Here is a 23,688-nt window from a genome sequence, read left to right as displayed (position 1 = left end):
GACATGCACTTAAATTTTATATACATAAGCTTCCAGCCTTTCCTTCCTGCCCTTCAGTCAAAAAGAAGGTAAACCAATTAGTTATTTACCTTTAGACTGGCGGAGCAGGAATTGAGCAGAAGTATTCTTTCTATTTTGTGCTTTATGTACTTAAAAAAGTCAGGGTAGGAACCTCCTAGAACCCCTTGTACTGTCATACTTAAGGATAGCGAATCTCACTGGTTTACTCTCTGGCAGGAGGTTAAAGCGTGAAAATGGGAAGCCCACTCTCACATTAAAGGGGTTATTAAAGAAGAATGCCAGGAAATGTAAAAATGAACCCTTGCAGTGGGGCTACCCCTGCACTCAAATGGTTAACTGCTCATTTTGGTCTAGGGGCTAAAGTAAAGAAAATACACTCACCCGATCATTAGTCCCACTTGGCTTCTAGTCTGGTCCCTGTAGCCTCTTCTTCCCCGGGCTTCCTCGGTCTAAGAACCCGTGATATAATCACATCCAAATCAGCTGTATTACACATGAGGATGCCAAGGGACATTCTACCACCAGGGGGAGAGAGGTGAGTGCTCACTGCCGCAAGACCGTGGATCAGGTGACTATATTTTCTTTATATTCTCCCCTAGATCAAAGTGAACAGTTCATTTTTACATTTCCTGGAGCCCTTCTTCAGGGTGTTGCAGTGAATTAGTAACAGATTCAAAAGGAGACCTTACTTAGTTATTTGTCAACTAAAATAAAGTATAATTAAAATGAGTACATTATTTTGTCCCGCAGATCAGACAGATATTCAGAAGTCTGATAAAGGTTTGTTTGCCTAGTCTGGCTGGAATACCAGATGATGATCGGTTCATCTGTAATCGCAGTAACAAATATAGAACAAGGGACATACTGACAGGAGGAGAGAGCAGCTCTTCAGTCTGCTGTTTCTCCAACACTGTCCAATCACAGGCTGGGAACAAGATCTAGCCGTGTTGCTTAACTGCAGTAGAGGCTAGTTGCCTGGCAAGATTGTGCACATTTTAGGAACGAATGGTCAGAAATACAAGTCCTTTGGCAGGTAAAACAGCTCCCATATATTGTATTCCATCTGCGTATATAGCTGCTTGCCTAGAGTTCAGTACCCTTCACTCAAACATGATCACATGCAGACTTCCGAACCTCGAAAAACTAATTTCGGGGAGGTACCCTCTCCACCATTGCCCGGCGGATGGAGGGGGTGGTGGCAGATGGAAGGGGAATCAACAGATAGCAGAGGAGCTGAAGCTTCCCCTGCTATCTGCTGGGGTTTTTTTTTTTGACAGTGGTCGCTGGGAAGTGACGTAGACTAGCTGGGAGAGTAGAACCACCAGTTATCTCTGCTAGATAGAGTAGAGTAAACCTTTCCGGGATAAAATGTATCTCTCCCGGGCTTCAGGGAGCCTCTATCTTATAGTGGGAGACTCCAGGAACATCCGGGAGAGTTGGAATGTTGCATATCTTGTATTTAAACTGATTTAGGGGTCTCAGGCTACTTACAGAAAGGCTGTATTTCTCTCTGTCAGTCATCCTGTGCACCTGGCTATTATGTTAGTAAAATCTTGATGTTCCCAGAATCCTGATAATCTAAATTACCCTGAATCTGAAGCAGCGCAGTGTAGGCCAGTGTGTACCATGGTTTTGACAAACAACCTCTTTTTGAGTCTCATCCATACAAACTAAACTTTGCTATAAGGCTGCATGACATAGTGGCTGCAACAAAGAATGAAAAGGCTGCTGGAAAAATGACATTATTATTCAGGATTTACATAGTGTCAACAGTTTGCATAGTCGGGAGACAGTACAATTACAATACAATACAATACAAAAGGATTTGAAGGACCATGCTTGTGAGAGCTTAAAATCTACAAGGAGGGGCAAGTGATAAAGAAGGTAATAACGGTGAGGGATGAGCTGATTGAAGGAATAGATGTACAGTTTAAGAGGAGGTGGAATAGGCCTCCCTGAAGAGATGTGTTTTAGGGATTGCCTAAAGGCAGAAAGATTAGGAGATAGCTGGATTAATTGTGGTAGGGAGTTTCCGAGGATGGGAGAGGCACTGAAGAAGTCCTGGAAGCAAGCATGGGAGGAGGCGATGAGTGAGCTAGACAGCAGAGAGAACAGTTTGCTGTAAGCCCGCCATTATTGGAGGAGGCATGTCACTTTAAATTTTCAGGTAGATTCGGCTGCTGTGAGGTCCCACACTACCTGGGGACCTCACAGCAGCCTTTTGGGAGAACAACATTGGTGCCTGTGTACAGCGCCGGCCCGCAGATGAAACCTGCTAAAACATGTCATACTGCAAGCTTCCATCTGGCCTGCTGTGATCTTCCATCTGTCCCCTGAGGTCCTCCATCTGCCCCTTCTGCGATCTTCCATCTGCCCCTGCTGAGATTCTCCATCTGCCTCTGCTGCAATCTCTCACCTGCCCCTGCTGCGATCTTCCGCCAGTCCTACTGCGATCTTCCACCAGTCCTGCTGTGATCCTCCATCAGTCCCGCTACGATCTTCCATCAGTTCTACTGCGATCCTTCATCTGTCTCTGCTGCGATCCTCCATCTGCCCCTCCTGAGATCCTCCATCTGCCCCTGCTGCAATCCTTCATCTGCCCTGCTGAGATCCTCCACACTCGCAGGTAGCGAGCCCAGAAGCGGTTCTTCAATTAACAAAGCAGAACTGAAGAATTAGGTGATTTGAAGCCCCACCTCTGCGGTGGATCAGGGGGGGTGCCACCGGGGTGTGTGGATGGGGAACTTCTCCCGGAAGGGGAGCAACTTTGAGTCTTTGTCCCGGGTGACGGAATGTCTAGCTTCGTCACTGATGGTATGGAGAATGTTCTGTAGTCTAACAAACTTTTTGTCCTAGGGTGACTGTGCCGCTCCTTTCTAGATACAGTACAATGAGTGAGTGTTGTCATCATAGGACAGATAGAATTGCCAGGTGAAAATGAGGGGAAAACTTAAAAAAAATAAAAATAATGCAGCCACCACTTCTAAGGATCAGTAAGCTGCTGTGTATTTGTTTTTTCTTCTCAGATTTACATACACTCTAACAACTATTTTGAGGTTTGGGTAGCCACATTATTGTTTTCATATAAAAATGTAGTAAAATGGATCCTCTGATGCCGACAATAACTCAGGTGTGAGTCTGTTCTTCTGAATTATTTGTGAAGCACAAAAGATTGACAGTGGTGATTTTGAATGGATTTATGTAAAATGTAGAATACATTGGTATGATTGATAGTCACTGCCGAGATTTTCCTTGCACGGCATATGCAACATATCTTGGAGTCCCAAGCTGCATAATTAACTTTTCATTTCTTATGCAAGCTTTGCTGAGGGCTGGAAGTGTGTCTTGTCGCTCACCTGGGTGTCTGTCATGAGCACCCAACGGCCTCAAATGGAGGCGCTTGCTCTTAATTGTCGGCTTTGTTTTATGGAGTGACTGCAAATGTATATGGAGCACAAAAATCAGCTGTGTTGGCAAAAGTCATACCAAGTCTAGATATTTTTAGTATGAAGTCACAACTTGTGGCTACTGCACATTACACTGTTAGCCACTGAGGAAAGTTATTGCATACATGTGTTGTGGAGTCATGTTATTCTATATCAGGGGTAGTCAACCTCAGCACTCCAACTGTTTTGAGACTACAAGTCCCATGAGTCATTGCAAGACTGACAGCCACTGGCAACACTTGGGTTTAACAGTGACCAGCATCCAATGATTGCAGAGGCGTGCACAGCCCTTAGGGAAAGAATGCTGGCTTCGGGAATTAGCTCCATCTGGGAAATTGGTTCAGACCGTGTTCAGGAGTCAGAAGGAGTCCCCTAGAATTCAGTGAGGAGCCAGGTGAGCTCCTGCTGGGGAATAGGAATGGATGGTGTTCAGGAGTCAGGAGGACTCCACCAGAAGTTAAGTGGAGTCAGGTGGTGTGTGTGCTGGAGACACACAAAAACACCCAGGGAGGCTGGGGAGAACTGGTGAGGCTCGGAAAGCCGTGAGTCTGAGGGGCTGCCATTACAAGTGTGGGACAACACTTCAAAGAGGACCAGTGGGTCAGAAGTGGTAATGCTTAAAGTGGAAGCCAGTAGAGCAAACTTGTGTTATGTTGCAAGTATTGTATGGATGTTATGCTGAACAACCCCTGCAAGGTTATCCAAGGTGGATATATGAACTTTCATTTGCATAATAGTGGGCTACCAGGCCCTTAAACAGAAGGTATTGTGAGTGGACTGCATCTTTAAAGCGCTCACCATATGTGCTAATATCCCCAAACATCACTATATATATATACATATATATATATACACATACATATATACACACATACACACACAAGGTATGCAAGTTTCATTCCCAGAATGCCCACAGCATAGCACTAAGGTGGTGAGTCACACAACGGAGCGTGTTCTAACTTGCACTCACCTGGGTCGCAGACCAGTTCACTCAGTTCTTACAGCGCTGTTGGTGGAAAATGAATGACAGGAATCTGGAGCAGGGGATTAACATAACATTTTGCACGAAGGCTTATGGTGAATACAGGGGCATCCCGAGGCCAGGTGTCACCCGGTCTCTAGAACGGGTGACACCCCGCCATGTCGTCATCGCGCATGCGCGGCCATCTGATTGACGCCTGCCGTCGGCCATCTTGCTGATGAGCGCTGGCAGAGAGAGGAGGGGCCGTTCACCTGGCGGGATGAGGTATATCGCCGGGTCCCTTCCTCTCTCCTGTCTCTGTCGGGCTCTCGGTCCATGACCGAGTGCCCGACTTTTTAGAGGGGGTGACACCAAAATGACTGTCAGTCCGCACCCCCCTTGTGACGCCACTGGGTGAATATTCCATGAAGGAATCAAGTGTTTTTGAATGGCATAGGAGTTTTAATGGGGGGGCAGGATGATGTCCACTAAGACCAGAACTCTGGCCCGCCAAGTGGATTCTCCACCACGACAATGCTCTTGCACATGAGAGATTATGGGGTCTATTCACAAAACTGCCGTAGACAGCCGAGTGAATAACCAACCCGAAGTGAAGTGAGCTGAACGCTGTTCGGCTATTCACTTCAGGCTTGTACGGCTGATTACCTCTGTGGTCCAAGCTGTCCAAGCAGAATAGAAAAACAGATTAAAAAAAAGTAGGAAAAAAAATAGAATACGGTTGAAATGATGGCAGACAGCAGAGGAAGCAATAGCTTCTTTGCTATCTGCAAGTTTTTTCTTAGTATTCTGACAACTGCTGCTGTCAGAATAAAAAAAAAATCACCATAGGAATGCATAGCTAGATTCCTACTGGCTATTTCAATTTGCAATATCCAATAGCAAGCTGACTATTGCACCCGCCCTCTGCTGCTGTCAATCACTAGAAGGGGACTCTGATGGAGAACTTCGGGTCCCCTCTGCTGATTGACAGCAGCAGTGGGCGGGTGCGATAGCTAGTAGCTATGCATTCCTATGCTGTTTATTTTTTTCTGACTGACGGCGCCAGCGGCTCCGATGTCAGAAGAAAAAAAAACAGGAGCAGGGAAAGGGTTACTCTGCTCGATCGAGCAGAGTAAACCTTTCCGGGAGAAAGTGTTTCTCTCCCGGGCGGTCGGGTGCCGCTATCTAATAGCGGGAGACTCCCGGAGCGTCCGGGAGAGTAATTACATATCAGCATCCCTGGTTTCCTGGTAACCCGGGACGCTAATCTGTCTCTGCAAGTGGCCGGAGCCACCGGTGAGATGACGGCTGGCTCCGCCCAGCTGTTAGTAGCAGGCTGTCAGTCAAGCCGAGGCATATGTCTTCGGCTCGACTGAGCCACTCAGCCAACTTCGAGAGCTGTACAGGCTATAGTGATGAACGGAAGGGGTCCTGGGGCCGAAGCTAGTCGAAGGATCAACAGAAGCTACGGCTAGATCCTTCGGCAGCTTTGTGAATAGACCCCTATGTGTTTGCAAGTTCCTGGCCCAGAAAACCATTCCGAAACTTGACCAACCACCTTTTTTCCCCTGACTTAGCACCCTGCGGCTGTTTTTTTCCCCACAGTCCATTCCGGGAAAAAATTGTCACACCTTGTGTGTGTGCGTGTGTGTGTGTATATATATATATGTATATATACACACACACGCATATTTATATTGTATCCCTATTATAAATACAGTTAGATTTTGGAGTCTGTAGCAGTCTCCAGGTTTGTGGGGTTGTTTAAAGTATGCTGTAGAATTAATAGTAACATTTTGTGAAAACATGGGATGTCCATATATAGGTAGGTGTAATAGTCAGGTGTCCACCAACATTTTCGGTTATTTGAAGCTACAGAACTGACAAAGTTACAGCCATGCAAATATTATTGGAAATCCTGATAATTGCATATTGAAAGATAACGGTTATCTTAATGGATAATTACATGCAACATTGCAGCCTGTTTTATGTAAAAGTGCAATCGCAGAATGTAACTCAGTAATATGTTTCTGTGTTCATTAGAACATTTATTTGCCATTCCATTCTCAATTTGCTCTGGGTCATCCACTGAAGTCGAATTTTCCCTTGGCAGCAGAAACATAATTTTGTAAAATGTTTACATTGTTTTCCAGAACAGATTTTAGTATATTCCTGATTATATTTTTAAACAGGCTTGTGCTGGACAATCTGTCAGCTGAGCTAATCTTCACTTTTACACCCACATGCATCATTTCAGACCACTATGCTCAGAAAGGTAGGCATGCGAACAGACATCACATTGCCAGTGGAACTGAGCGTGAACTCATCAGCACTCCCTCGTAGCAAGCCTTGAAGCTTAGTAAATCAGGCCAATTCACTGTAGGACCCCTCAATTCCTCTTTAGGGATGGATGAAGGCTAACTCAGTAAAGGAACCAAATGAACTCCATTCACGACAGGAATTGTATAACTGGCTGAAATCATTTTATAAAGAACTCAATAGAAGCCTCAACAAGGTCTCAGCAAAGCCACGTACTTGATGCATGAAGCATAGAGAGGACACCATTGTATTCTTTTAGTGTAAGTGGTATCATCCACCTATTAGGTGTTTGGGAGGGGGACTTTGTAAATTTCAGAACTGACCTGACAAAAGTCCAAATCCTTTGGCGGATAAAACAACTCCCTTATATGTATTTTATCTGTATATTTGGCTGTTTGCGTGGAGTTCAGTGTTACTGCCACTTACAGATAAAAAAGGATTTATTATCCACTTAATGCCTATGAACAATGCAGGTATAGTGTTTATCAAAGCTTCTGGAAAAGTGTGTGCCATATGAAAGCTAAAAGGCATTTCTTTAACTACTTTGCATACTGAGCAATTTTTGAATTTTTCACACACATTAAAATCTGCATTTTGTTGCTAGAAAATTATTTAAAACACCCAAAATGTGTGTGTATAAGATATATAGATAGATAGAGAGAGAGAGAGAGAGAGAGAGAGAGAGAGAGAGAGAGAGAGAGAAAGAGAGAGAGAGAGAGAGATAGAGAGATAGATAGATAGATAGATAGATAGATAGATAGATAGATAGATTTTTTTTTAAATTTAAGCAGAAGCCCTCTATAATAAAATAGTAGCAGATGCAATTTATTTACGTCACATGCTATTAACACTGTTTAACTGTTTATCAAATCTATATTTTCAAGAAAACATACCATAGAATTTTAGTGCACACAAACAATATAATACCCAAAAAAGATGGGGTTGCATTGTGTAAATAAATAGCAAACATGCGGGCACCCGTGAAATTATTAAATTCTGAACGATAAAAGGGAGCTCTAAAGATTTTGCTGGAGTTGGGTTTTAAGTGAAACTGTCCAGATCTTTTCTCAAAAGTTATTAAAGCTTTTCAGAGAGTCTAGGGTAGGGGTTAGCAAACTCTGGCCCTCCAGTTGTGGTCAAACTACAAATCCCATGATGCATCTGCCTCTGGGTATCATGCCAGTGGCTGCCATTGTCTTGCAGTGTCTAATGGGATTTATGGTTGCACCACAGCTGGAGGGCCAGAGTTTGCCTACCCCTGGTCTAAGGTATCTTGCTATGTCTACAATTTCAATTTCACATGAGTATTTATCCACCAGTTTTAGTGTCCTACAGTCCTTGTCCATATTTGTAAGCCCACGTTCGATTTCTTTTTTTTTAATAAGAAATGACATATGCCCTTCAATAAATGATGAAAACAAAATGTCAAGATTCATACATTCCTTGAATAGTACTGCCTAATTGGTGGTACCTAAAGGTATCTGTGTATTCTTAAACTCCATATACTATTGTGTAGATACATTATCCTATATAAAATGCTGGTCAGAGAATGCTATTTTATCTTAATGTAGAGATGCTCAAAATGTTTTCCCAGTCCCATAAACTTGGCCAGATCTTGCTTAAAAAGTGCCAAAGGTAAAAACAGCAGTGCTTCTTACTACCAGTATTAGTCTTCAATCCAATTTTTGTTACCAACTAATCCCCTTGGAACTGGGGCCCAGTCTGTACATCTGGGCTTCGACTTCTCTCCTTGTCAAAATCAATCCTCCATTCCTTTCTTAGCACTATGCCTCAGTGGTCAGTGGCCAGTAGAGATTCCTGCATTTGACTGCTGAATGTCAGGGATGTCTGTGTGCAACCTGGGACTATTAGCAAGAGAAGCACATAATTAGATTTGAAGAGTAAAACAGGAAAATTGTAGCTACCATGAAGTCCCTTACCTTTAGCACTGTTCACAATAAAGCAGAACCAACCCCTTCTATCATCCTATCTGCCAAGGACGGTGCCCTATTAGCCTTTATTAGATCTGAAGTTGCTTTGGTTCTGCACACGTGACCAGCTGTGACAGCAGCTATGAGGGCTTAAATGTAGCATATGCTAGTAGGTAGAATATACATGAAACCCCTAAAACATTTGTATATTTGATTAAGAATTTAATAGCATTTATTGAACATTTCTAGCTTAAGCTTTCTTTTGGGAAGCAGAGGCCCCAGTTGAATGTTTTACTTTGTTTTGGACAATAAAAAAAAAAAGGTCCTAGAAGAACCCATGAGTCATGGCCATATTAAATTAATTATTTGTAGGACACCATACAGCAAAATACAGAGCAAGACTGATGCTTTTTATGGTTTACCTAGCTGTAGCCTAGACCACCCCTAGCTAACAATGACATTCTGATGTACAAAAAACAGGGAGTTTAGCTGTGGATGCACAATGCTTGTAATTGGTGTTACCTAAACCATTTTTTTTATACCAGGTGGGCTATTATACATTTGAAACAGATCTTTCTATTTGCTACGAAAAGAAACACAAAATCATAAGGTATTCATTTGTATTTTAGCCAAAAAAGCTCTCCAAGGGTTCTTATGTCTGGTGAATCATACTATCCAAAGCGCGTATTAAACAGATTTCTGCTAATTGATAAGGATTCAAATTTCGTATTTTTGCTTTTTAATAGTGACATCACAAAGTTCCAATTGAATTGATATGCCCTGTCCATGTGAAATATGGCTTAGGTACACTGTCAGAAAACTACATTATCAGAAAGGCAGCTTGACACCTTGACATGTACATCCACACCCATTAACCCTATATGATAACCTAAGGCTGTCATTAAGAGCTCGTTCACATAGGGGGTGTGCACATCTCTATAGTGTCCATGCCCATGCAGGGACCCTGTTCCTGGAAGGACAGGTGCTGTGTGTAATTGCATGCAGCAGCCTGTACCTCCCTATGTTAGGATGCGGCTGCACGTGGTTGCACGCAGAGCTGAACCTGCACATCCGTACATCTGTTTTGCACGCAATTACACACAGCACCTGTCCTTCCTGGGACCGGGTCTCTGCATGCCGAACGGACCTGTATGAATGAGCCCTTAAGAGGCATGCTAGGAATACACATTTATAGTTCACAACTGAGTGGAGCTGCAAGTACAGTATGTATTCACCAAAGTGCAGTGTTACTCTGTATTATGTGTGTATCGGCGCTATATAAATACCTGTAATAAATAAATAAATATGAAAACATTTATTGCCCACAGAGTTTAATGAGTGTCACACCTGTCATCATATAGGTATTGGCAATCAGTATCTTCTGACACTGGAATCCCTATATCAGGGCTGCACAAATCCCAGGAGCCAGGTAGCCAATGTACCTTAAAAATTACAGCTGGTGCCTAACTGTTGGGGTATTCTCTAGTTGTCAATGGAGAGCTGGCTCCTAAAAAAAATCCTGCTGGCTCCTATATTGTGCAGACTGGTTCTTGAATTCAGTATTAATTTGTCCACCCTTGTCCTATGTCATTTTGGCAAACTGTCTGTCTACTAGAAACCTAAGGGCAAATCAAACACGTTGATGAGCTGTACAAGTAGTAAATGAGATGCATCTTTCATTTTTAGGCTGTGTACATAAACCCAGCCTATAGCTTTGCTCTCAAGATAATTTACTTTTGCTGTCAGTGGTTACTCCTCTAAAAGTATGGAAGCTGTAAATCAAAACTTCAGGAATTACTCTTTTTGGCAGGCAGCAATAAGCAAGGTGAAGAGCATTCTTCACTATTTCTGGAAATGTGGTTATAAATTTTACTTCCCCAAGCAGAGCTTTTCTGCATGCTGCAGTAAGGATACCTCTCACTGCTTCCTTTCTGAAATATACACGAGCAAGCAGCATATAAAGAAAACCTCCCAGCACTGAGCCTGTTTGATGCTGCAGCAGCAATGTCACAACTTGACAGATTATTTACTGCAAAAGTGCTCTGTCCTCACTTTACTAAAACTAGAAAACCTGCCTCTCATTTATAATTTATTGTAAAGCTAACTTCAGTTCTTTGTGTCCCACATGCATATCTATGTATAGATGCGACCTAATATACAGTATCTTTGCAGTTGGTCATGTACTCTTTATAGCATTTACTGTTTAAAGGTAGACAATAACAGAAAATAGCACATTTTGTTCAACACATGGATGCATAATGTATGCTTATGGAGCGAGTTACCTTTCAACACAGAGAGGGTTACCTTACCATAAGCACCTTTAACCGCCCTGTAACCCCAGACCTAATCACTTGTTTACAAACTAAGCACTCCTGCCTGTGCTAGGATCCTCTTTGTTAAAAACCAACTGTATTGAGGAAGTCAAAGGAGGAAAGGGAAATAATGCACCAGCACCAACCTTTTCCATTAGGGCCACCTGCCTTTTTAATGACAGAAGACAGTGGGCAGATTCCCATAGTCAAAATCCAGCTGACAGCATCCTCAACATCTAGTGACGATGACAGCTGGGACAGAGCCTGATGAGGATGCTGAGGGACTAGTTCCCCATCAGGTTCGCTTTGCAGCAGACAGTGGCCTATTTAATAGCCAACTTGCTATTGGCTATAGAATCTACCCAATGCTTGCTTGCTATCAGTCAGCAGCAGAGCAGACCTGGTGGGGACCTAGTACCTCAGCATTCCCATCAGTCTCTGCCCACTCACCGTTTATGTCTTCAGCTGCTGCACCTGTCTGTGTGACAGCTGAGGCTGTCATTTTATCTCCTGAGCTGCACTGAGGACAAAGTGTCTGGATTGGACACTCTGGCGTCTGCATGCAGGTGCATGACCAAATTCTAAAGAGTGTTGTAGACACTCATTGATTTTCCCCCACTGTCAGTATGTCTCCCACTGTCAGTAAAATGTAAACACACAGCATAGAAAAATACATTCAACACTTCCAGGTATGTTGGATGCTTCTGTCTAACTGCTCTGCGCTGTTGCCCTACCTCTACCTTCTGGCCGTTATGTTACTAGCATGTCCCTGGAGCTTTGAAGGGACCCACTTCTAATGGAGGAAGGATTTAGAGCACACAAATGAGCTGCAGGCACTTAGAAGTGTTGGATATGGCAGAGTTCTGTTATCTACTACCAGTATCTTTTTAATAAGATGTTTCCTATTATTGATACAAATGTTTTATAGCTAACTCTATGTTGCAGTGGCAGTGTAGTCTGTAGTTAGATTGTGAAGTGTCCTGAATTGCCGCCTGAGAAAAACAGCTCCTAAAATATTGATTGTTAAAACTTGAAACTTAAAAGGAGAACTATGAGGGGAGTGCTTTTCACTCACCTCATAGTTCTAGCCGACCTGTGACAATGAGACTGTCACAGGTCGGCTCAGTAGATCGGGAAGTGAGCGAACACATACCGGTGTTCACTCACTTCTCGATCCTGTCACGGCAGAGAGGGAAGGGGCTGGATTCCCCCCTCCCCACTCCAATCCACCAGCTGACTGGCGGAACGGACGGGGGAGGGGGCGGGTACAGCTGGCTCTGCCTCTAGATAGGCAGAGCCAGCTGTCACTCACGCAGCTGGGCGGATCTCGACATCGATGTCGGGATCCGTTCCGGCTGCGGCGTCTCAGTATACCGCGAGCTGTAGCTCGCGGTATACTGAGCTTAGGGTGACGGGAGGACGCTAGTTTGTGTCCTCCCGTTACCCTAAGGGGAACTATGGGGAAAAGCCCTGACCCCATAGTTCTCCTTTAAACATTAGTTTTTTTTTATTTTCGCTGATGGTGATTGTCCCCTTACAGGTAGAATGTAATAAACCAAAGAAAATATGTATTCCTTTTTTCAAAACATGACTCTGCTCGATAGATAAAACACAAATATACAAACACAAAGAGGGCTTGTGTTCTCAAAATGTTAGTTGCTAACCTGCTTGCTTTATTGCTTCCAGGTGAGACCCTTACCTCGTACCAGCTGTAAACCCATTTCAGTTTGTTAGTTTTTTAAAGTGCACCTATGGCCAGACTATGGACATTAAAATATTTACATATTATTAACTAAGTAGTTTAAAAACAAACTGTTCCTGAACTCTGTAGCTTCTTGTACTATGAAAAAAAATGATTTTCATAGATCCTCAAAGATCACAACAAAGACTCTAAAGTCAAGTTTCAGTCAGTTCAGCTTTGGAACATCTGTTGTGTATTTAGATCAGAAGGCTGGCAGGCTACCAAGATTCTGCACTCCACAGAAAGTAACATAAAAACATTTTTTAGTGCCTCTGTTACAAACTTTGAAGACAAATTTCTCCACAATGCGTATAGCTAGAGAGGTGAATAAGGGGTTGTTGTAAAGTGCTTCTACTGTTTGTTCAAAATATATAAATACTTAATTTTGTATAGTCTGGGCACAGTTTGACTTTTAGTATCCATCATATTAAAAGGTCAGCGTTCTTATCAAGTTTACTAAAGTGCAATTTTAACTCATACCAGCCAATCAGATATTGGTGAACCATAGATTTGTGTATTATGCATGTATCCATCTAAGTAAGTATTAAAAAGGATCTCTCTATAGAGCATATAAATCTGATAATTACACAAATAATTTTGGTACGATTGCATTTGGTATGGAATAGATAACTGTCGCTGGGCACAGGATAAATGCAGTATGTAATCGTATGATATGCAATTACATTGCAATTACAAATGGCTGGTGTTTACGAATGCAGCCGCTGTCATCTGGTCATTTACTTGAATGGACATAGTGGCTGCATCTAGGGATGCACCGATACTGAGTATTTGGGCAAGTTCTCATACTCGCCCAAATGCTCCCGATGCCGATACTGGAGCTTCGGTATCAGGAAGCCGGCAGCGAGTCATTACACTGACCGGCTTCCTGATTGGCGAGGAAACAAGCTCCATGCTCTGCCGTCACCAGGGAGCATGGACTTGGCTTCCTGCCCAATCAGGAATCTGGGGGGTGGGAAATGACTCGCCCCCGGCTTCCTGATTGGCCGGAAAGCCGCGGCTCCATGCTTCCTCGTTAGTTGGTGATGAGGGAGCATGGAGCTGGCTTCTCGGCCAATCAGGAAGCTGGGCAGCATGTAATGACTCACCGCCCAGCTTCCTGATTGGACCAGAAAGCTGGCTCCATGTTTCCTCGTCACCTGGTGCCGAGGTAGCATGGAGCCGGCTTCCTGGCCAATCAGGAAGCTGAGCGCCGTGTAATGACTCGCTGGCCGGCTTCCTGATTGGTAGGGAAGCTAGCCAATCAGGAAGCCAGGCAGCAAGTCATTACTCGCCCCCCTGCTTCCTGGTTGGCCAGAAAGCCGGCTCCATGCTTCCTCGTTACCTGGTGATGAGAGAGCATGGAGACGGCTTCCCGGCTAATCAGGAAGCTGGGCAGAGAGTCATTACATGTCACCCAGCTTCCTTAATGGGACTTCTAAAATTGGTATTTGGTATCGACGAATACCGAAAAAAAAATATCTTACCCGATACTAAAAAAAGGTATCGGTGCATCCCTAGCCACATCTAAGCAGGACACCTGGGATTTCTGCTATAAGCATCCCAGATCGCCCTATGTGAACGAGGCCTTATATATTTGTGTATAGTATCACAATTATTATATTAATTGCATAAATATAAATAATATTTTACGTTTCCCTGTCTTTTATATAACTATCCTTATGTAACCTAATCACTGGTATTGAAATTTTATTTGAACTTGCATTGGTTAGGCGTTATTCTCATGTGTATAACAGATGTTATAGCTTATTGTGAGCAACATACTAATATTTTATGCAAGTACAAAGGGGTGCTAACTGTATGTATGAACTATGTATTGAAGTTTAATGGATTCACCTCACGGTCTGCACACATTCTGCATTGTGACCTAACAGAGAAATGAGATCTGATTTATTAATGTTGATATGATTTATAAATGCACTGCAAATTATGTATGAACTGTCATAATGTTAACCATCATTTTCCTATGTATTCTCACAGGGAAATGCTGCTGTCTATTGCTCTGGGACAAGTGCTCTCCCTACTTCTCTGTGGAATAAGACTCACAAGCAAATATCTGTCAGAAGATTTTCATGCCAACACACCTCTCTTTCAGAGTTTTCTTAACTACATCCTTCTATTCCTGGTTTATACAACTACTTTGGCTGTAAGACAAGGTAAGTTTTATTAACTGTTAACAATATAGTGTGGTTAGTGATGAAAACCAAGCAAAAGTTTTAGATTCCAATCATTTTCCTTTTCTGATTGTTTATATACTGTTAATGCATTATTAAAGTAAATTGCGATGAAGTCCTTAATAGTAATAGTCTCATTAAATTTTCTTAGCCCATTTATAGATACAACTTCTACCTATTCTTCTATTTCTCTAGGTGTCTCTGAGATAAGGCCCCGCGGGCGCGTTGCCCTATGTGCCCGATCGATTATTAGCGGGGTAGTAGGTGCCTGTCCCAGTATAATATTAAAGATCTTCCTGAGTGTACTAATCAGATCCATATCCATCATGGTTTCCAGGAGGCCTCGTACTCGGAGGTTGTTCCTGCGACCCCTGTTATCTTGGTCCTCCACACGATAGGATATGGCTCTTTGAGAATAATGCAGCGAATGTACTTGCTTTTGCAAAGTTAACAATGCCCCCGCTTGTTGATCTAAGCGGTGCTCACTCTCCTCCACCCGCTGGATCAGGTGTGTAACCACCCCTCTAAGAGACAAAATCTTTGTCTTAAGGGATTGTTCCAAATTAGTGAACATCGCTGTTAATTCATTCCTAGTAGGAAGTGCTCTCACCAATTCATCCACCGGGGACAGTGAGCGATGATCCCGAGTGTCGTTAAGGTCTGTGGAAGGTCAGATAACGCGTCCGCTCGTGTAAGTGAGCCTCGTTTTCGTTCCTGCTGCTGCTGCTCCGTCGCCAGGAAGCGTGTAATCACCCCCTTATTCTGCGTTTTTACGGAGCCGGAGCGCCCTGTGCCTTTCTTCATGACGGTACGGTACGTATATTCGTCTACCCGTCTATTCGTCTTTCTGGTGTATGTCCCGGGATGTGTGCAGCAATGTAGAGTGGAAGGTAGTGAGGACGGGATGTCCGGTCTGCAGAGAGGGGAAGCCCGGAGCTCAGCCTAGGTGCGTCCTGCCGCCATGAGTTCTAGGACACGCCCCCCCAACCATCTTTACTGTAACCAGAAGCAGATGTGTGTTTTTAACTTCTACCTATTCAACTCCAGGATATTAATATTTCTCCAAATTGTTCTATTAATCTCAAAAGGATACACCCTTGATATTTCAAAAAGTTAATTGAGCAAAATAGTGGATACTATTAGTATTAGTACTAGTAGTTTGCATTAACTACTATAAGTACTAATACTAAAATAGAACCACACAGAGCGCCAACTCTAAGTGAAATACCATTTATTCAGAAAAATGTGTAATAAAACAACCAATCTGCTCACAAAGGTAAGATGTATAATGCTTGAAACATATGGATGTCTCCTAAGGAACCATCATAACCACTTATTCACTTCCTGGTATAAAAATACAGTGTGATGCATTTCTGTGGCACGCCCCCTTCTTCAGAGCCACAGGTAATGCAGTGAATGAAGGACTTTGCTAGCTGTGGCTCTGAAGAAGGGGGCGTGCCCCGGAAACACGTCAGCCCAAGCATGTAACTGCCGACTCTGTGACAGGAGGGATCGGAGGCGGCCGTATGTTTATACCAGGGAGTGAATTAGCCTTATGAGTGGTTCTGATGGCACCTTAGGAGACATCCATATGTTTCAAGCAGTATACATCTTACCTTTGTGAGTAGATCGGTTCTTTTATTACACACTTTTCTGAATAAATGGTATTTCATTTAGAGTTGGCTCTCTGTGTTCTATTTTTGTTTGCATGTTTAATGGGAATCCTCAATTCTTGTCAGGAGCAGCCCCTAAGAGTGAAGTAATCTGTCAGGAGGATCGCAGATGCTCCATTAGCACGAGATCAAGTATTTATAAGTACTAATACAAGTACTAACTAGTATTAGTATTATTTCCCCCATTTTATTAAAGTCATAATGTAAACATGGGCATTATTACTCATTTCCATTACTTCTCAAAAACAGATACAGTATTATTATGCAGTTTTCTTTTCACATCCCATGTCATCTATGGATATGAGGATGGCAGTGTCAATAGGTAAACATTTTTTCCAGTAGATGGGAGAAGAAGGATGTATTTATACCACAGCAGAAAAAAAGCTTTAAATAATAAACTCTGGGGATAAAGAAGCCATACTGGTGAAAGCTATCCTTGGTTTCCTGGGCCAACACACAGCAGATAACCTTTAAAAAGCTCTACAGATCATGACTGATAGAACAGGAGGCCATCCTATACATATTAGGGGTGACCATTGACAGCTATCCTTGGTTTCTGGGCCAACACACAGCAGATAACTTTTGGAGAGAACTACAGATCATGGATGATAGAACAGGAGGCCATCTGAAACATATTAAGAATGACAATTAAAATTGTTTTATTCTTGATACTAATGAGTAGGGATGCACCGATACCACTTTTTTGGGTCTGAGTACAAGTACCGATACTTTTTTTTAAGTACTCGCCGATACCAATTACCGGGGCAGATATAACTTTTTTTAGGCCATCCTGTGCCCAGCCCACACCTGTAGTGTGGCACAGTTATCGACTCACGAGTACGAGTACCCATGCAAATACTCGGTATCGCGGCCGATACCGATGCTTGTATCGGTATCGGTGCATCCCTACTAATGAGCGTTTGCAAAGTGGTGCAATATGTTATATGTGAAAAATATCAAAAGGTATGTAGGTTCAGTGTCACATTAAAATTCTGCACAAGTTGACTCTCTCAGAGACCCCACACTGCAAGGGTTAAGTGCTCGTTATCATCTGGTTACTACATTAACAAAGATACACTCACCTGAATCACCTGGCTGACTGCTAGACTGGTCCATGCAGCCTCCTTCCCCCTTCACTCCTTTAGTCTAAGGATCTGTGAGTCATCACGTCTAATGCAGTGTATTGTATGTGAGGACACTGAGGGACATTCCATTGCCAGAGCAGAGAGGTAGAGAGGCTATGGGGACTGTTCTAGCAGCCAGGCGGGACTGAGGTTCAGTTGAGTATATCTTTGTTATTTTAGGCCCTGGATGAAAACGAGCACTTAACTCTTGCAGTGCAGGGGTAAGGTTGTTTTATTCTGCCCAGTGTTCTTCTTTAATGTCTGAAATGCAGTGACGTGCGGTACCTCTGGTTCCGGGGCATTCTGCCTCCCTGTCCCTCACTTGCTTGTCACTGCTGAGGCATCAAGATTGATGGCCTCAGTGTTTGTTTTTTTTTAATTTTTTATTGGACAGCTTGGACCAATGGCGCTTTGCCATTGGTCCAGGCCATCCACAGAGCTCACGCCTCTAACAAAGAGTAGAGGCTGTGACAGCACTTGCCTCAATAGTTAGGTTACACAAGCAGTGGGGAAGCCCGATGCTGTGTAACCTAACTACCTGTCAAAAGCCGGATGAAGCACTGCCTGTAATTAACAGGCAGCGCTCCGTCCATGAAAGCTTACACAGGGTGGAGGCTTTCTCTGCTGTGTAACCTAATAGAAGCTGATCTGAATGGAGAAAAAGCTGTCAGCTTCAGACTTTATGCTGACAGCTTTTTCCTCCATAATACTAGGTGAGGCTCTGCCTCACCTGACCGCACGTCCCTGCCGAAATAAGGGGCGAATACGTGGTACAAGGATTGAAATGCAACCACGCAACCTTGGTGGGGGCAAGTATATTGCTACACCTTACCTAGTAAACTGGTGACTATATACTTTAAAAACCTTGCCCATTCACCAAAGTAGAAAATGAAAGTTTAATACAAATAAAATCTTTATTGTAAATTAAAGATACCTAATATTTTCTGTTTTGTTTTGTAAATAGTTAAACATAGTTCATAAGGGTCTCCCCCGTTAAATTGCTTCTTTAGTTAACAAAAAATGTATTTCTTTACTAAAAAGAAAACAAAAACTGAGTTTAAATGTCTTTAGTCTGGGGCTCATAGAGATACATTACACTAATTAAAGTGTAGGATGCTGTGAGATAGCTAATCATGTAATTGATGCATTAGGAAACACTATGACAAGAAAAAAGAAAAGGAAAAGCCTGCTGGACAGACAAATTGGCTGATAGTCATAGATATCTATGTATTAGCCTAATCTTGGTCAGATCTTACTTTGTTAGATAAATTTGCTAATCTCTTCTCACAGTCAAACTTCTTACATGGCCAAAACAAAATGAATACATGCAATTCTACTGAGATGGATGCCATCTAGTTTCATTTAACAGATTCCCATACCAGAATACTTTGAAGAGGTGTTAAAATTCAATCTCTGGAGTTTTAAATCTCTGAAGTGTGAGTTCTGAGCCAGTAGTAAAGAGCAGCACCAATACACATACAGGGTTTTGTCACAAAAGGGAGAAGAGTTTGGAGAAGGCAGGAGAAGTGAACAATCTAGGACAACATAGCTGATTTGAAACATTCTCCAATTCAGCTCACTTTCCAGCTCAGCTATGTTGTCCTAGATTGTTCACTTCTCCTGTCTTCTCCAAAATCTTCACTCTTTCGTGAATAACCCTGATAGTGATTCCACAGAATATTCAATGAACCAAGAGTTATTGGCTGTAGAATTTAGAAATGATTTCTTTTCAACAAATCTTGCTTGCTGCCCGCGTCAACGATCTTCACTGGCTTTAGTGGCTGAAGAAATCTGGGTCTCGTAGGGATGTAAGAAACAGCAAATTGAACCACACTTCACAGCTGGAGACCAGGTATCCAACTAAGCCATAAGTGTGTCAGATGCTGACATTTTTCCAGCCACTGTCGCTATTGAAAAGAGTGAAGATCAATGGAGTGGGTGGCAGGACAAGTACATTTTTTTTATAATCTAGCAACAGAGTCGCTATAAAGGGTATCTGTGGTCAACAACAAAAAATAAATATATATTTCTGTATAGAATTTCCATAAGATCTATCCTAGTCCTAATAACCATATCGATCAAGACGTTTATAAACTTACTTATTGAAGGTGCCCATAGGATGTACTTCCTCAATGCACTGATAACACAAATTCACTCAGCCATGTGACTATGCACTTCCTTGTGTCACCACCCTAACTAAGCCTGTCTTCTGAACGACAACTCAACGTCTGAACTTCCAACAATGTAACATTACCATTGCATGCTAGAAGCAATATATGATGGGATATGTAGTCTTGGGGAATTGAGATTGCATCACATCAAGCAGCAGGGAAATAGATGCAGAGCACATTGGTAATCCAGGGAGTTGTTAAAGGTGATGGGCAGGCAAAAGGTAGCACTCACATTATAAAAGGGATTTTTTCAAATAAGCTTTGATTGCATTATGAAAAACAACTCTAGTATGTATTCCTATTACAATGCTGATGTTTTAACAGGATGTATATGCTGGGATGCTGTATATATGCAGACCGTATGTGCTGTATTCGCTATGCGGCGAGAAGTCCTGTCTTAAGAATGGGCTGTGGCAAGAGATCTGAGGTGCACACATATGATACATCAGGGGTATACACTACTGATATGGAACTACATGTGCCAAGTTCCAGAACAGTTTGCTAGGTGTTGGGATTGAGTGGAAACTGTGTGTGAGCATACCAAGATCCCTGCTTTGCTGCACAAGGTGGCTGTGTCATGATGTCATCGACTACAGTGGGTGTATCCATGACAGCCATGGAGAGAGGAAGGTGTTGTGTGATGCTGGCTGTCACATGGCTTAGAGGTAAGAGATTTAATATGGATTTGCTGCACCAGATGCAGAAAGTAAGGATAAGGCTTCCAAGGCAGGAGAAGAAATCAAAGCCCCTGGACACCATCCACTAAGCAATTAATAGAAAAGCTGAATTCTGCTTTGAATGTTATTTTACAAAATTGTATATCTTACACATGAAAGTTATATTATCTTTATATATAGATATCTAGAACTGTTTTATTTGCCAAATATGTCTAAATGTATCTATTCAGTTGATCATCAATGTTAGTAATAATCTGTGCACCTTATTCTGTGCACAGACTGCACCATTACCTTGAAAACCTTGCGGTGTAAAATAGGCTTAAATTCCTACTTCAGCTTTGGCAGAAAGGTTGCGGTTACTGTTGAATGGGCAGGAGTCAGCACGTAGCCCTACCTGGAAATGTGTAAACTTGCTGGTTACAGCAGTCTAGAATTTTTGGGGAATGTTAGTACTGTTTGGGTACTGACAGGTGCACTTTACAACCCTTCACTTGAAATGTGCATGCAATGTGTGTAACGTCTGTGTTATGTCTGTGTAGTGTTAAACCATACAGGGAAAGGTATACGGTATACATATCCGTGTAACAAGCATGTGTTTTCTGCAGAATGTGCTTTTGGTGTGATCGCTGCTGAATGAAAGTGACACATAGCATACGCTCCATCCTACAGAGTATATAAAGACAGGTTTGTGATTATATACATAATAAGGGATGCCAAAGTTATGACTAAAGAAATGGAGGATTTACAATTTTTCAATAAAGATCACAAAATATTGGCTACCCCCTTTATGACTGACTTCTCTCTATATACTATTAATCCTTCCTGTTACCTATCTGTTCTTTTACCCTTACATTCTATTTCTTGACAGCAGCAAGAGTAGTGCTATATGAGACCAGTATTTGACAGGTGTGGACAGTACAAGCTGTAACAACTTGAGCACCAGTCCCCAACTTTTTTTTTCTTTTTTCATAAAAGGAAGGAAGCCTTGGAGATCCATGAGAGTTGCTCGCCCCTTTTTTTTTTCCCTCCACACCTACTTTATTCCCCCTGGATCTCTCACCCACTTATTCCCGCACCCCCTTACCCTTACTGTTCCATATCAGTTGACACATGTAGACACAGTGAGGGGAATTTATCAAAACTAGAGCAGACACAATCAGCTTGTTCAGTTAAGTTTTGAAAATGAAAAAGAGAAGATGATTGGTTGCTGTGTACAGCTGCTCTAGATTTTGTCTGCTCCAGTTTTGGTAAATTGCCCTCATTGAATTCTATGTATAACTATCCCAGCATCTCACACCTGCATACTGATCATCTCCCCTGAGTTGGGGATGGTATCCTCATTTTTCTCTTATATTTATAATGTATGTCTATACTAGGGCTGGACATATGCCAGGAACCAGGTAGCCAATGCTCCCCATAAATTACAGCTGGCACCTGACTTTTAAGGTTTTCTCTAGTTGTTATTAATGGAGCTTGCTCCTAAAATATCCTGTTTGCTCTTAGTTTGGACTGACTGCCTCCTGAGTTCTATATTAATTTGTTTACCACTGGTCAGCACTGGTGTGTACTAAATGCCTTGATTACAATAATGCTTTTATCCCATTGATGCTTAAATCACTGTAATTGATTCCTATTCTTGAAAATCTTTGAAAAAACTTTTAATTATAAAACAATGTAAGCACCACTGAAACCAGAACATTTATATTTTGTCCTCTCAATCCCTTTATATAATGACTGTATGAGCACTTTGAAAAATGTCTCAAAGCAAAATCAATATCGGTATCTGTGCCAATACTGGGCGTTTTCACAAGTACTTGTACTCATGAAAATGCCCAGATTCATAAGGTCAATACCGGCCCTTTAAATTTTTTACCGCGTTCAGCTACCTAAGGTCTCAGGCAGCCTGCTGGGGACCTCTGGTAGCTGTTTCTGACATTGCCGGTCTGGCGCCGGTACAGCACTGGACAGCCCTGCACCTCTGTCTCTGCACCAGAACTTTCCCCGTCCTTGCTGGCTCCGGGAAACTAAAGGAAGCACTCTGTCCAGAGGCTGCTCAGTCCTTGAGCCAGACTCCCAGCTGGTCCCAGAAGAAAAGGACTGGCACATGGGAGAGAGAACCCCGCTGTGGAGAAGGAAGACTGAGACTTGGAGCTGCTACTTGACATGGCCTGTGAGAAGCAGGAGCGCAAGGTGAGCACACACTGTGATATGGGGAACAGGCTGCGGGGGTTGCAGGCAAGGAAATGTAATGTACCAGCAGATGTTTTGTGTGTGTGTTAGCAGGATTCATTGCGTTCTTTACTACTGAACTGTGTGTTTTGTTACTGCTCTCTGTGCGTTCCTTACTTCTGCCCTCTGCGCGTTCCTTACTTCTGCCCTCTGCGCGTTCCTTACTTCTGCCCTCTGCGCGTTCCTTACATCTTACCCCTTAAAATGCGCTTACAGCTCTTCAGTTTAATGTTATAAGTGATTGATGGCCCTAAAATTATTTCTCTCACTGCGATGTTCGCAGCGATATGTAACATGTGCGGCACAATAGGTGCAATTTCTTTTTTTTTTACACAACTTTATTGCTATCACATAGGGGGCTAAGAAGCCCCCTATGTGATAGCCAATTTACATGACAGGCGCTCTTTATGGAGACATCAGGGGTCTCCAAGACCCCTAATGTCACCTAGGGACCCCCAGAGATCTACTTCTGTAGCTGGAGAGTGACACTGAATGCAGGAAGTGGCGTAATATACATCACTTCCTGCATTCGGGGACTGAGAGGAGATCAAAGAGAGATTGTGTACCGAACTCCCATTTGATCTCCTGTCACAGAGCAGCCGTGCCAGTCCCGGCCGCATCGGGCACAGCGGATCTCAGGACCGGCAAGGCAGTGACACCTGCTCCTATACAAGTGGTCGGGCATCTCTAGAGACGCACGATCGATTGAATGTAAAGCTCCCGGCCGGCCGTGTAATTACAACTGTGTAATTAGCTACTCATCGGGCTCCTGCGTCCTCTTGTCACAGACGAGAGGACGAGTGGATTTTTCAAGCCCTGATTATTGGTGTATGTGGGGGCCTCACGTTTTGAGTTTCGCCTAAGGCCTCACAAAGTCTAGAGCCACCTCTG

The 23,688-nt window shown here is 42.9% G+C and overlaps 1 protein-coding gene across 1 annotated transcript in view; it reads left to right on the top strand.

Moving 5' to 3' along the window:
* Positions 1-23,688, top strand: part of SLC35F1 (solute carrier family 35 member F1) — a 290,914-nt gene that overhangs the window by 164,562 nt on the left and 102,664 nt on the right. The window contains exon 3 of the mRNA XM_018563687.1: positions 14,730-14,905. Coding sequence (XP_018419189.1) covers positions 14,730-14,905 — 176 coding nt within the window. The remainder of the gene's footprint in view (positions 1-14,729; positions 14,906-23,688) is intronic.

The sequence above is a fragment of the Nanorana parkeri genome, unplaced genomic scaffold, assembly GCF_000935625.1.
Source record: "Nanorana parkeri isolate BGI_ZX_2015 unplaced genomic scaffold, ASM93562v1 scaffold22, whole genome shotgun sequence".
In the NCBI taxonomy this organism is placed as follows: Eukaryota; Metazoa; Chordata; class Amphibia; order Anura; family Dicroglossidae; genus Nanorana; species Nanorana parkeri.
Note: the sequence above shows the minus strand (reverse complement) of the source record. Positions and strands in the feature narration are given on the sequence as shown.